The sequence below is a fragment of the Nicotiana sylvestris genome, chromosome 5 (assembly GCF_000393655.2).
Source record: "Nicotiana sylvestris chromosome 5, ASM39365v2, whole genome shotgun sequence".
NCBI lineage: Eukaryota > Viridiplantae > Streptophyta > Magnoliopsida > Solanales > Solanaceae > Nicotiana > Nicotiana sylvestris.
In genome coordinates this window covers 169,088,346-169,104,466 of record NC_091061.1, presented here as the reverse complement: position 1 = coordinate 169,104,466, position 16,121 = coordinate 169,088,346, and the positions used below count along the sequence as shown (strand labels likewise).

At 39.8% G+C, this 16,121-nt stretch overlaps 1 protein-coding gene across 1 annotated transcript in view; it reads left to right on the top strand.

Moving 5' to 3' along the window:
- LOC104241381 (protein FLOWERING LOCUS T 1) overlaps positions 1-16,121 on the top strand; it is a 118,953-nt gene that overhangs the window by 73,173 nt on the left and 29,659 nt on the right. The window contains 1 exon segment of the mRNA XM_070174126.1: positions 564-579. Coding sequence (XP_070030227.1) covers positions 564-579 — 16 coding nt within the window.

The window sequence follows — 16,121 nt, the reverse complement described above, 5'->3', positions numbered from 1 at the left end:
CTCACTCCTAACCCTAGCCGCCCTAGGATCCCACCGCCTGAACCTGACGGCATCAACGCCGCCGGTCACCAAAATAACACCATAGAATCCCCTGAACATCCTCTACACAAATCTAACATTGGTTTCCTTCGAATCAGGTCCCAACTCTTCGAATCTTAAATCGAAGGTTGGCCTGAAAACCTTACCTTCTCCGATGGCTTCCAAAATAACACCACAACTTCCCCTAGATACCCTCATCACGGATCTGTTAGTTGCATGGTTCGAATCATACTGGAACTACTCGAATCTTCATTTGAAGATTCGAGTACAACCTGACCTTATCCCAACCTACTTCAAACTCACACCAGTTACCCCCCTGACCTCCCTCGTGCCTAGAACATCTTTGGTTTCCCTCGAATCTAACCAGAAATGAGTAAATCCCAAATCGAACTTTCAAGAACCCTAAAAATACCAGACTTTTGGATTCTGTCCAGATTGAATAAAGATTGAGGTTTAATCGACCTTAGTCGAAGTATTTTCAGTGGAAAATACTTCGACTAAGGTCTGTTTGATTTCAAACAAAGTCCAAATCCAAGTCGAGTTGAGTTCAGTTGAATTTAAAGGTTCAGAGGTAATTTCTGTTTCTTATGTGCATTCTATGTGTATTCTATGTTCGTTTCATTAGTTTGTTAATTTTTCATTTTTTTTTTTGATTAATTCTGTCATTTCTGTCTCCTACCTATCTACTTGATCCGAATGTGAATTGTTTCTATTGGTTGTGACTAATTACAATGTGTGTAATCGACTCGATTAAGTTCATCGATTAGTTATATTACGAATTTTCATTTCTGAAAATGTTGACTGAAATAACCTGTTTTGGATGGATTATTTTGCTATAATCAATTAATTAGTTATTGTTAATCAGTTGGTTCTTGTTTAATAAATCCATAAAATGGACGTTATATGTGTGTTGTTTTCTGAACATTAAGTTCAGAACATTGTCAATATTGACAATGCTCCTGTTTGTTTGATCTTAGTTCAAAAGCTGAGTTCAGTTGAATTATTAGGCTGAATTCAGTATAATGTTGTTATGATATTAGGTTTAATTTCAATTTCACAAATGTTGGTTAGATACCATTGTGTTAGAAAAGTGCATTCTCAGTCAAGATTCAGTCCAGAACTTGATAGGATTGGTTATAGCTGTTTAATTCAGAAGGATAATCGATTCTGAACAATTTTTAAAATCTGTTTTTTTATCAGATTCTGATTTCCTTGAGGGCTGTAATTACAGAAGGATTTCAGTTTTATTTTAGAATGAAACAGTAGGGTAATGTGATAGTGTGCTTTCAATAATATAATAGTGGCTATAATTTAAGTAATAATGGGGAACAAGGGATAATGGAGCTGCTGAAAAACAGGATAAAAAGCACTCAATAGGATTTAAAGTATTCAAAAGTAGTTTTAATGGAACTTTTCTGATTATTTAAAAAAAGAGAAAGGGTCCAGGCAGCATTTAAGAGAGCTGGACAGACCTGTATAAGATAGAGGGAAATGGGGACTGATTTGGGAGAGTGTTTAGTGAGACAGAAAACAGAATTGAGGAGACTTTAAGAGTTTTCAGAGAGAAGAGTGATCAGTTAGACATAGAAGAGAGTTTAGAGAGACTTCATAACAGATTTTGAAAGAGAATTTAAGAAAAATACATCTAGAGTGAGATAAAAAGAAAAATCCAGCAGAAAAATCAGGTTCTTCTTGGAATCTGAAGAGGAAGAGGAAAAAGAAAAACAGAAACAGATATAGAAACAGATTGAATATTTTCAGAAACATACTTTTCTTTGGATCTGTCCGGGTCTGTTGGTCTGATAGTATTTGGTTTAAATCTGAAAGTTTTCTCTTCCAAAAATCCTGTTACTGTGCATCTGGGCTCCTCGGATCCTATTCTTGTTCGGATTTGTTGTGTTATCGGTACATTCTACTGTTTTTGTTACTGCTACAACTGCTGAAATTTACTCCTTCTACCTTCATTTTCAGGTACATGTCTTTTAAATTTTAAGTTGGAAAGAGATTCAACATGACTCATCAATGAAGCTTGAATTGAAATTCTATTTTCCATTTGTCCAAGTTCATCAGTTTAAATTTCATTTTTTGTTTCATGTTAGTTAATTAGTAGTGAATTCAATTTGATATCTATGAGCTAATTGTCTTACTTTGAAAGTTCGTATAAAGCTTTGTAATAATGTTAGCCCTTCATCTCATTAGTTTAATCATATTTGAACTGTCAAGGTAGGAAACATGACATAAAGATTGGCCATTTACTAGGCCTTGTGGCGTTGTTAGAATAGAGTGAAAATATCAAAACCATATTGCTAGTTTATTCTTATACTTGATTTAGTTATGGATGGAATGATATAAGTTGTACGTTCTTATGTGGTATGATAACAGGTATTTATAGAACCATTAGTGGATGGTGAGTTGAGTTGTTATGGCTCATTATGATGTTAAAGTGCTACGAATGTTTCAAGACATACAAATAGGTGGCATGTAAGGCAATGTTGTTAATTAATTTGTACAATAATTCCCTTTATTATCAATTTGATGCCTATTTACCATCCTAAATAAATAATTAGGCCTATTAGATTAAAAGCAAGTATATGAGAATAAGATGAGATATACAAATTGCAACACTTTTTATCAACGACAATTAGAAATAGGACTTGCACTAAATAGAAATAATAAAAGTTCTTGAAAAAAAAATATTCTTCCCTTTATAAATCATTTTTAGTTTCATATACAATTCATTATTGGGCATGTAGATATATATGTTGTATTTGTGAAGAATAGTATTAATCATGTTCTTATTCTTTATTTTGAATTTGAATAGTCTTGGATGAACATGTTATATGCGGAAATTATAATCAACGGGCAACATTCAATAAATTGTGAATTCTTTTTCAAGAATTAAAGGGTATCTTAAATGAAGATTTCTCATAATATAATAAACAATTTGTGGAAAAATCCCTAATATCATTACAAATATTTTGCGCAATTAGGGATACGTTCGCGTACCCTGATTATATTTTTAAAAGCAAAAAATTCGGATTATGCGTACGCGCAATTTCGAGCGAATATTTAATAAAAGGATTTTTCCAAAGGCGTTAAATCAATTTCATAAAAACCCGAGATGTACGGTTCACTATTTAAGAAAAACAAATATTCTTGATTCGACACAATTTCGAAAAAATGATTGTTTAATAAATATATTACCAAAAGTTATCGTGTACACGTACGCGTGACACAATTCCGCATTTTTAAATTTATAACACGAATATACGTACGCGTAATTCGATTCAAAGAAGGGTCCTCAATCACAATAAGTATAAGCGGTAGTAAAATCATGTAACATCAATATATTTAATAAAATCAAGATAATTAAGCCAATAATAAAAACAGTTAAGCGACCGTGCTAGAACCACGGAATTCGGAAATGCCTAACACCTTCTTCCGGATTAACAGAATTCCTTACTCAGGATTTCTGGTTCGCAGAATAATAAACAGAGTCATATTCTCCTCGATTCAGGGATTGAAATTGGTGACTTGGGACGCCTTAAAATTCCCAGGTGGCGACTCTTAAATAATTAAATAAATCCCGTTTCGACTGTCCTTTAATTGGAGAAAACTCCCCACGCGCCCCGCGGGCGCGGTAAAAAGGAGGTGCGACAGCTCTGGCGACTCTGCTGGGGACGTAACCCAGAATCTCTGGTTCAGGGTTTAAAGAATTCGAGCTTAAAATATCTGTGTTAATTGGCTTTATTTACTATATGATTTTTAACTGTTTATATGCTAATATGCTAAATGTTTTTTTTACCGCTTTAATATTATTTGAATTGTGAATATATACAACTGCTACGAAACCCCCTTCTTTCTGAGTCTTCTGAATTTATGGTGTACACGTGCGCGTGACCCACCTTTCTGTTAAAGTCATACCAAATAAGACGGAGTTGGGACAAGTAACTAGGCCGGGCAGACTTTCGTGCTCCCGGTACGTTGCCCCCGCTTCGGCTCAAACTGTCCGTTTGGGTAAGCCAGGTTTAGAACAATCAACCTAAGGTTTTACACTTAGAATAACTCAGCCATGTACCGGATCCCTAGTAGGAACGTCTATTTGCATCATACACATTTGGCCTTGGAGACTCAACACAGGGGTTGGGTCTGTCTAGGACAGGTGAACCCAAAATAAAAAGACCATCATGATGCATCCTACTTGTTACTTGTGCATTCATTTGCCTCGAACATGCTTGTTGACCAGCTTAAATAAAATCATGGTAAGAAGAAAGGAATAAAATGGGTTGTTTTAAAAATAATCGAAAAAAAATAGTTTTAAATTTTGAACTAAAGGTATTTAATAAATAAAAAAAATTCGAAAATGATTTTTTTTTATAAATTTTCAAAAATGAATTTTGACTTTATCAAAATTAAATTTCAGATACAAAATGAGCACCACACAAAGCCCCTCATCCACAAGTACGGAAGAATTTCTATGTCAGCTTCAAATGTGGTGGTATGATTTAGGCGAAGACGGTCAAAAATGGGTCGTCAAGCATTTGGGAAATCTCACGGACATTATGAAAGTTAAACCCCGTGATGATCTGATTGCGGCGTTAGTAACTTTTTGGGACCCTGCTCACAATGTTTTTCGTTTCTCTGACTTCGAGCTTACTCCTACATTAGAGGAGATAGCTGGATATGCTGGTTTTGACGGAAGTCTAAGAAATCAAAGCTTGATATTCACAAAGGCTCCTTCGGTACATCGATTCTTCGGTCTTCTGAACATCAGCAGTCAAATCAGGAAAAGCAATGTCATCAATGGATGTTGTTCCTTCAACTTTTTGTATTCAAGGTTCGGAAAGTCAGATGGGTTCGAAATTCATGAGAAAGGCCTTACTAATAAGCAAAACAAAGACACTTGGCAGATGCACCGTCGATTTGCTTTCATGGTGGCTTTTCTAGGAGTCATGGTCTTCCCAAATAAAGAGCGAACAATTGATATTCGCACCGCAAAAGTTGTGCAAATCCTCACCACTAAAGAAAATCACACCCTTGTCCCCATCATTCTATCAGATATTTATCGGGCTTTGACTTTATGCAAATCAGGAGCAAAAGTCTTCGAAGGATGCAAAATTTTGTTGCAAATATGGGTGATTGAACATCTCCAACAACAGCCCAAGATCATACAGTATGGGTCAAACAATGATAATTGCATCGAAAGCTATGAGGAAAGAACAAAAAATTATCAGGTTCCAGAAGGGATAGAAGCATGGGTATCTCATCTAAAGGCTTTAACGGCAAATCAAATTGAATGGACCCTGGGATGGCTCCCGATGAGGGAAGTAATACATATGTCAACCTCAAATAGTTATCTACTACTATTGGGATTGAGAAGCATTCAGCCGTATGCACCACTAAGAGTCCTAAGGCAACTAGGGAGATATCAAATAGTTCCTGATGATGAAGATTTGAGTATGCAAGTAATCGAATTACACCCAGAAGCCACTATTCCCGAAGCTCTACTTCAGCAGATGTGGAATGGGTGCCGATACTTGAAAAGCGATACTCAAGTCCTAGACGCTACAAAGGGTGAGATAAATCCTGGATATGCAAGGTGGTTCGAAAAACGGTCTCGCGTGGATGATGTACCAGAACCTGAGCTAAAAAGGCCAACAAAAAGACCCCATGTTCAAAACTTCAATGATAAAATCCAAGAGCGGTTGATCTGGGGAGAAAAAGAAAAAGGGTACAAAGCAACTATCCATGCCCTAAAAGAAAATCTGAGAAGCCTCAGTTTGGAGAAAGATTTGCAAGCACAAGAAGCCGAAGGCGAGAAGAAGAGTCTAGCTTGTGAGAATGAAAATCTTTATGCTCGATTCCAAAAAATGAAAAGAGTTTCTGAAATGCCAAAGAGGAGCTGGAAGGATCAAAAAACCATCGCCAATCTCTTTGAAAGAATGCAAGATTATGATTCCATTCTTGCGGAAAACGAAAGGGCATTGAGCAAAGCAAAAGAAAGGATCCAACAATTAAACGAAGAAGCCAGATCTAACAAGGAACGCCAAGATAGGCAATCCGAAAAAGACAAGGCACAATTCAAGAAGGAAAAAGACTATTGGATGCGATCAGAAGACCAGCTTCGTGCACAACTAGAAGAGGCAAGAAGATGCAACAGAGAACATCAACAAGCAGACCTCGACAGGGAAAGATCGCAAGCAAGATTAGAGCAGGCCAGACTCCGAGCTCTGTTAGAATCAGCTCTAGATCGTGAAAACCGTGTCAGAGATATAGCCACCACTCGTCAGCAGCAATTGCAAGACCAAGACCAACGTCTCCAAGGTTTCAGGGCACAAATCCACGACCTGGCAGTCTTCACATCTCAAAGTTATGTAAACTGCCAAGGAATGGATTATGAAAGGTTTACAGAGCATGCGCCCACTTTTGCTCGTCATCTAGCAATGGAGTTGGAAAGGATGTATCGTACGCTGGGAGGCCATCCAGGTCAAGCCCCACATTGAGCAGATAATCCAATATTTGACAACAAAAGTGGAAAGTGGGGCATGTTGTGAGATGTTAAGAATTGTATCTTTTATTTTGATTTAAGTGTGTGTGTTTCAAGCCATTTTCTTAAAGTTTTCAAATGTAATTCCATCTTTGTGTAATGAATAAAAGTGATTGCCTTTAGTCCGAACTACGCAAGGTCTGATTCATGTAAGGCATGATACGTAGGCAATCTCTAAGATTCGACCACCACGATAAAAGATATATATAGTAAATAAAAAGTGAATAACAATAAAAATTTCAAGAAAGCTGGGACGACACAAGCAGCCGAGCAAATGCATAATAGAAAGGGATTATTTGTCTAGGAGCATTGCATCTCAACGTGTGATTATATATGTGTTAAACTCTCAAAACTAACAAGTTTGTTCATTTTCAGAATTCAAGCAGTTAGTTTCTCTAAAGAGTATACTGGCATATTATCACTATCACACAAGATCAAAAGGACCAATACCCGAAAGTATGTCTATCCCAGATGTTGACACAGGTATGGAGATAGAGGAGATGGATGTCGGGAAAATGAAAGAAGAGATGTTTAAGCTCAAGCAGCAAATGGCTGAGATGTACCAAGCCTGGTCTACAGGACAGCTACCCCCATCTTATCCAAATAACCCTGCTCCATCAATGACTCAAACTCAGGATAATATCACCACTGAATTATCCCCAAACTTCCCCATTTACCAGCACTACCGAGGCACCACCTCTCAAACACCACAGTCTCCACCTCCGAAACTCGTTCCATATTTTCCTCCACCTATGACTCCTGTTTTCGTAGCACCTCCCCCTGCTACATTCCATAAATCTCCTAGTGAGCCTACATTCCAGGCCCAGGACAACCAATGTTACCCTCCGGAGCCCACCCTCAAAGCCTCCGAAATTCATTCAACCACTCCTCATTTTGATCTCCCAACCGAAATTGACAAGCCAGCCAAAAATGCTGAACAAGAAGAGATGTTCAGGAAGGTCAAAAGTCTAGAACAGTCGTTCCGAGACATGCGAGGATTAGGTGGGCAAGTCAGTGTAGCCTACAAAGATTTATGCTTATTCCCTAATGTACAATTGCCATTTGGCTTCAAGATGCCCAAATTTGACCTATACAGCGGGCACGGCGACCCAGTAGCCCACTTAAGGGGTTTCTGTAGCAAGATGCGAGGAGCTGGGGGAAAGGATGAATTATTGATGGCTTACTTCAGTCAAAGTCTAAGCGGATCAGCTTTGGAGTGGTATACACGCCAGGACCATGGAAGATGGTACACCTGGGATGACCTGGCACAGGCATTCGCATACCATTTCCAATACAATCTGGAAATCATCCCAGATCGATTATCTTTGACCAAATTTGAGAAGAAACACAATGAAAGTTTCAGAGAGTATGGTTTTCGGTGGAGAGAACAGGCAGCAAGAGTGGATCCTCCTATGAAGGAGAGCGAAATGGTAGACTACTTCCTCCAAGCCTTGGAACCGACTTACTATGCCCACTTGGTTTCAGCGGTTGGGAAATCATTCAACGAAGTAGTGAAGATGGGAGGTATGGTGGAAGAAGGCCTCAAGACAAATAAAATCATGAGCTATTCAGCAATTAAGGCAACTACTCAAGCTATTCAAGGCGGGGTAGGAGGAATCGGAAGAAAGAAGAGGGAGGAAGCAGCCGTAGTTGATTCAGGAATTTGGTCGGGACCCAGAGGTTCACCGCTTTACTATAATCAGCAACGACCTCGCCAATCAGCTTACCACCATGATTCATCCCAACACTACTATCACCCTTCAGAGCCTCATTTTTCCATTAACCATGCTCAAGCATACAATCAGCCACCTGTTCACACCAATTGGCGTGCTCCTGTCACACCAAATACTTACCCACGAGCCTATCCCGGACCAGGTTTCAGGCCTAGGCCAGCATTCAGGGGAGAAAGGGAACAGAAAAAGAAAACTTACACTCCATTGGGAGAGTCTTACACTAGTCTGTTCCACAGGCTGAGACAGCTAGACATGCTGAGACCAATACAATCCAAGCTACCCAATCCTCCTCCAAAGAATTTGGATTACACCATTAGCTGTGAATATTGCTCCGGTGCACCAGGCCATGATACGGAGAAGTGCTGGCATTTGAAAAATGCAATACAAGAGCTGATTGATACTAATAAAATCGAGGTTCAAACCCCCGAAGCCCCAAATATCAATAGAAATCCAATGCCAGCCCATCAAGAGGCTAATATGATAGAAATCATACAAACTGATGGGGAGACAAAGAAGCCGTCACAAACTGTCATGATGATCAAGTCTCATGAAACCAAGCCAGATAAGCAGTTAATGGAGGAGAAGCCGGTGTCTAAGCAGAACAAAAATGGTGATGAACCGTCTATGATAGTCGATGAGGGATCATCGAGCAAAGTTGCCGCAAAACAAGAAAGGCCGAAAGTGATAGTACCAGGGGTTGCTAACAAACCCATTGTATTCGTGGAAGGAGCCCGTACAGATCGGGTTATTATTGCACCTGTAATCCAGCTGCCGGTCATCAACAACAAAGCCATCCCATGGAACTATGAACGGATGACCGTAATGTACAAGGGCAAAGAAATCAAGGAAGAAGTGTGTGAGGTGCAAGGCTTGACTCGTTCGGGAAGATGTTTTACTCCCGAAGAGCTGAGAAAAACTAAAAACAATCCAATGCCAACAAAGAAAGCTGTGACGGAAGAAGAGGCGGAGGAGTTTTTAAGAAAAATGAAGCTCCATGATTATTCTGTTGTGGATCAATTAAAGAAGACCCCCGCTCAAATTTCATTGTTGTCATTACTGATCCATTCAGAGGAACACCGTCTGGCGTTGATGAAAATCCTGAATGAAGCTCATGTTCCTGAAAAGATCTCTGTAAATCATTTGGGAAAATTAGCCAACAGAATCTTTGAGACAAACAGAATTACATTTGCTGATGATGAATTACCTGTGGAAGGTACCGAGCACAACAGAGCTCTTTACCTCACCGTGAAATGTGAAAACTCTGTAGTAACCCGGGTATTGGTTGACAATGGGTCAAGTGCAAACATATGCCCTCTCTCCACTTTAAACAAATTAAAAACTAAAGAGGAGAGGATCCAGAAAAATAGTATCTGCGTACGGGGGTTTGACGGTGGAAGCAGAGATTCATTTGGCGACATAGTGTTGGAGTTAACTATAGGGCCAGTTGAATTCACAATGGAATTCCAAGTGTTGGACATAACTGTTTCTTACAACTTGTTGTTGGGTCGACCATGGATCCATGCTGCTAAAGCAGTCCCGTCAACACTACATCAGGCTGTCAAGTTTGAATGGGATCATCAAGAAATAGTCGTGCATGGAGAAGAAAGTTTAAATGCTCACAACAGTACCATTGTACCGGTCGAGGGAACAGAAATTGACCAAGGACCATGGGTATACCAAGTGTCCGACACGGTGTCGGTAGAGAAAATTCCAGAAGGGAAATACCTTCCGAATCCAAAGATATCCTCTGCATCAGTCATGGTAGTTTATGAAATGTTAAAGAATGGCTTTATACCCGGCAAAGGTCTGGGCTTATCTCTTCAAGGAATTGTACAACCAGTATCTCTCCCCGAGAACTGGGGAACATTCGGTTTAGGGTTCATACCCACCGCCAATGACGTGATAAGGGCCAAGAAGTTGAAACACCAAGCATGGGTTCTTCCAAAACCAGTACCACATCTGTCAAAGTCTTTTGTCAAGACCGGCGCTAAAAATCGCCCGATAACAACAATTCCTAAATCCCGGGTCAATCCTGAGAAGGAATTAATTGAAAGGTTCGAGAAATTGTTTAGTGATGTGAATATGTTGGAAAGCGGAGAAGGGTGTAGCAACGCAGAAGTTCAATTCGTTGGACCGGAAACAAAGCTCAATAATTGGAAAGCCACTCCTCTCCCAATTCGAAAGGAGTCTTGGTAGTTTATTTTGATTTTCTTTCAGTTTGTTTGGGTTATTTCAAGGTTGTAATCCCAAAGTTTATCTTACAGTTGGTTTGAAGTGTGCAAAACCTTGTTATCTTTCATCATCCAATAAAAAGCAGTTTCCTTTTTATTATCATTCCTGATAGTTTTCTTTTCTTTTTCTTCTTTCCTATACAGTTCCTTTTACGCTGGCTCTAGTGATATGGCATGCATGAGGAATCCTCAGCCCAGTCTTAAAAATCAATCTGGTTCCGAAGTAATAATTCAAGAAATATATTGTGATTATGAATCAGAATATGATGAAGATGAGGTTTTTGAAGAGATTAGTAAAGAGTTAATTCACTTTGAGGAAAAAATCAAACCTAACTTGAGTGATACCGAGGACGTCAATATAGGGGACACGAGTAATGTCCGGGAAACTAAAATAAGTGTCCATCTCGAACCAAAGATCCGAGAGGAGTTAATTAAAGCACTCATAGAATTCAAAGATGTTTTTGCATGGTCGTATGACGACATGCCGGGCTTGAGCACTGATTTAGTGGTCCACAAATTGCCCACCGATCCAACGGTGCCTCCTGTCAAGCAGAGGCTGAGAAAATTCAAGCCTGATATGAGTGTGAGAATTAAGGAAGAAATCACCAAACAATTGGAAGCAAAGGTCATTCGAGTCACTCGATATCCTGTTTGGTTAGCTAATGTCGTTCCTGTGCCAAAGAAAGACGGCAAAATTAGAGTATGCGTCGACTATCGCAATCTCAACAAAGCAAGTCCAAAGGATAATTTCCCATTACCCAATATCCATATTTTGATCGACAATTGTGCCAAGCATGATATAGGGTCTTTCGTGGATTGTTATGCCGGGTATCATCAAATTCTAATGGATGAAGAAGATGCAGAAAAGACGGCATTCATCACACCATGGGGAACTTATTGCTACCGGGTAATGCCATTCGGTCTAAAGAACGCCGGAGCAACCTATATGAGAGCAATGACCACAGTGTTTCATGATATGATACACAAGGAAATTGAGGTATACGTGGATGATGTGATCATAAAATCAAAGCATCAGGCCAACCACGTTGGGGATTTGAGGAAGTTCTTCTTAAGACTTCGCAGGTACAACCTCAAGCTTAACCCTGCCAAATGCGCATTTGGAGTTCCATCCGGAAAGTTGCTGGGATTCATAGTCAGTCGACGAGGCATCGAGCTAGATCCGTCAAAGATTAAAGCCATCCAAGAACTGCCACCTCCAAAAAACAAAACTGAAGTAATGAGTTTGTTGGGGAGGTTAAATTATATCAGCAGGTTTATTGCTCAGCTCACAACAACCTGTGAGCCAATTTTCAAATTGTTAAAAAAGGATGCTGCAGTCAAATGGACCGATGAGTGTCAAGAAGCGTTCAATAAAATAAAAGGGTACTTGTCGAACCCACCCGTGTTGGTCCCGCCAGAGCCAGGAAGACCTTTGATTCTTTACTTAACGGTTTTGGAAAATTCATTTGGTTGCGTATTGGGGCAACATGACCTCACTGGCAGAAAAGAACAGGCCATCTACTACCTTAGCAAGAAGTTCACAGCTTATGAGGTTAAGTATACTCATCTGGAAAAGACATGTTGCGCCCTAACATGGGTAGCTCAAAAATTGAAACACTATTTGTCATCCTACACTACTTACCTCATTTCTCGGTTGGATCCATTGAAATACATTTTTCAAAAGCCTATGCCAACGGGAAGACTTGCAAAGTGGCAGATATTGCTCACAGAATTCGACATCATCTATGTGACTCGAACTGCAATGAAGGCTCAAGCACTGGCCGATCATTTAGCCGAAAACCCGGTCGATGAGGAATATGAGCCGTTGAAGACTTATTTTCCTGATGAAGAAACAATGCATATCGACGAGGTGGAGCAAATTGAAAAACCTGGCTGGAAACTTTTCTTTGATGGAGCCGCTAACATGAAAGGAGTCGGAATAGGAGCTGTAATCATTTCTGAAACAGGGCATCACTATCCTGTTACGGCTCAATTGCGATTTTATTGCACCAATAATATGGCTGAATATGAAGCTTGCATTTTGGGGTTAAGGCTAGCTGCAGACATGGGTATCCGAGAAATCTTAGTCATGGGAGATTCGGATCTTTTGGTACATCAAATTCAAGGAGAATGGGAAACCCGAGACTTGAAGCTCATCCCATACCGACAATGTCTACATGATCTTTGTCAGCGGTTTCAATCAGTGGAATTCCAACATATTCCAAGAATCCATAATGAGGTTGCCGATGCATTGGCTACCCTAGCATCAATGTTGCACCATCCGGACAAAGCTTATGTAGATCCAATACATATTCAAGTCCACGATCAGCACGCTTATTGCAATATGGTTGAAGAAGAATTTGATGGTGAACCATGGTTCCACGATATCAAGGAGTATATCAGGATGGGGATATATCCCGCACAAGCCACAGGAGATCAAAAGAGGACCATTAGGCGATTGGCAAATGGATTCTTCTTAAGCGGAGGAGTTTTGTATAAAAGAACACCAGATCTTGGATTATTGAGATGCATAGATGCCAGACAAGCTGCAGCTGCCATGTCTGAAGTACATTCAGGAGTTTGCGGACCCCACATGAGTGGATATGTGTTGGCAAAGAAAATCCTCCGAGCCGGTTACTATTGGCTTACCATGGAGCGAGATTGTATCAGTTTTGTGCGCAAGTGTCATCTATGCCAAATACACGGAGATTTGATTCATTCTCCACCATCCGAGTTGCACACGATGTCGGCACCATGGCCCTTTGTTGCCTGGGGCATGGATGTGATTGGACCAATTGAGCCGGCAGCATCCAATGGGCACAGGTTCATTCTGGTAGCTATCGATTATTTTACCAAATGGGTTGAGGCCAAGACATTCAAATCAGTGACCAAGAAAGCTGTGGTCGATTTTGTCCACTCAAATATCATATGTCGATTCGGAATCCCGAAGGTGATCATCACAGATAACGGTGCTAATCTTAACAACAACTTAATGAAGGAAGTATGTCAACAGTTTAAGATTACACATCGTAACTCTACCCCATATCGGCCCAAGGCGAATGGAGCAGTAGAAGCAGCCAACAAAAACATAAAGAAGATACTTCGGAAAATGATAGAAGGTTCAAAACAATGGCATGAAAAATTACCATTTGCATTATTGGGATACCGCACTACTGTTCGCACTTCAGTAGGAGCAACTCCTTATTTGTTGGTATATGGCACTGAAGCAGTAATTCCTGCAGAAGTTGAGATTCCTTCCCTTCGGATCATCGCCGAAGCAAAGATTGATGATGATGAATGGGTCAAAACCCGTCTGGAACAGTTAAACTTGATTGATGAAAAACGATTGGTCGCGGTATGTCATCATGGTCAATTATATCAAAGAAGAATAGAAAGAGCATACAACAAAAAGGTGCGTCCCCGGAAGTTTGAAGTAGGTCAGCATGTGCTGAAACGTATTCTTCCACATCAGGTTGAAGCAAAAGGCAAATTTGCCCCGAATTGGCAAGGACCATTCATTGTGACCAGAGTATTATCAAATGGTGCACTATGCTTAACAGACATTGAAGGCAAATGCATAGACATGGCGATCAATTCTGACGCGGTAAAGAGATATTATGCATAAAATTCTTGAATGTTTGTATTTAGCATTATTTCGAAGATTGGAATGACAAAGGCAATTTATTCTGCTATCCAAACACTATACCCTTTGTTTTCCCCCTTTGAGCCATACTTGTTTCTTTCTTACCCTCTCTTGGAATCAATGAAAATCAAATATAAAAAAAATCATCACTATTATGTAGTGAACTACGTTTGACCTGATTCCTCAAAGAAGGATACGTAGGCGCCTCACGGCTTGGTCATAGGGTGCACAATATACATAATGTGCACAAAAAGAAACATCAAGCGACCCCAATCAAGGAACTGGGGCAAGAATTGTATTGGAAATAAGAAAAAGATTCCAAGAGTTGTAATTTTAAACACATACCAAAACTGTTTAGCTTTTAATACCTTTTCCATTTCTAACCCCATACCAGAAAGACCTTTCGACCAATCTTAGAAAAATGCTGAGTCAAGCAAATGAAGATGGTTCATAATACTCTGGTACAAACAAGAAAAGAAAGTAAAAATGAGAGAGTCTTATAGGTGAAAACCCACACGGGCACCATAAGGCGACGGAAGTTGAGAGAAAAGTAAAATGAGAGAGTCTTATTGGTGAAAACCTTCGTGGGCACCATAAGGCAAAAAGGAAGTGAGAAATGAACAAATGAGGAAAGTTTATCAGTGAAAACTCTTTGAGACGTTGCAAGTCCAACAGGTCTGTGAAATGAAAAATGAAGTTGGATTATGGAAATTTTGGCAAAAAACAAAAATGAGACAATTGAAAGGAGATTGATTAAAAGACTGGGTTGATTAATCCGAAATGCATACCCTGATCATTGGTGCCAGTAATTCCAATCAGATAAGTCCTTTATTCCTTTTCCAACAGTCATCCAAAACTTGGATTTTTATTTTCATTCTATAATTGTCGAAATCAGCGTATTTCGTCACTAATAATCTTACTTTTCTAAAAGCTTCGAGATAAGTTTTTATTCCAAACAAAAAAGAAGGAATGTCAAGGTATATTGCCAAGATTCAAGGTTACAAAATACAGCCACGAAAGGTTGGAAATAAAAGATATGGGTATAAGAAAGATGAAATCGAAAGTGGATCAGCAAAGTCAGAAGGGACATATGATTACAGTTAAAAGGGTTTGAAGGAAAACATACAGAGGGGAATCCTATAGTCAAGGATCAATTACAAGAACAAAACAGTCTTTTCAACCATTCCAAGGCAATAAAGAGAGATGAGGAGAAGCCTCACCATCGGCAAGAATGCCCCAGTTAACTACCCTGCTTTAAACTGACGAAGTTTTCTTTGATTTAAAACAGGGACAAATACAATATTTGTGTCAGGAAATACCTGGTAGAGAATTGAAGAAGTCAGGCGTCCACCTGGAGAATGAGGATGAGAATTAAAGAAGTCAGGCGTCCACCTGGAGAATGAGGATGAAGAATTAAAGAAGTCAGGCGTCCACCTGGAGAATGAGGATGAAGAATTAAAGAAGTCAGGCGTCCACCTGGAGAATGAGGATGAGAATTAAAGAAGTCAGGCGTCCACCTGGAGAATGAGGATGAAGAATTAAAGAAGTCAGGCGTCCACCTGGAGAATGAGGATAAGAATTAAAGAAGTCAGGCGTCCACCTGGAGAATGAGGATGAGAAAAGAAGAAGTCAGGCGTCCACCTGGAGAATGAGGACAAAGAAAAGAAGAAGTCAGGCGTCCACCTGGAGAATGAGGATGAGAATTAAAGAAGTCAGGCGTCCACCTGGAGAATGAGGATGAAGAATTAAAGAAGTCAGGCGTCCACCTGGAGAATGAGGATGAGAATTAAAGAAGTCAGGCGTCCACCTGGAGAATGAGGATGAGAAAAGAAGAAGTCAGGCGTCCACCTGGAGAATGAGGATGAAGAATTAAAGAAGTCAGGCGTCCACCTGGAGAATGAGGATGAGAATTAAAGAAGTCAGGCGTC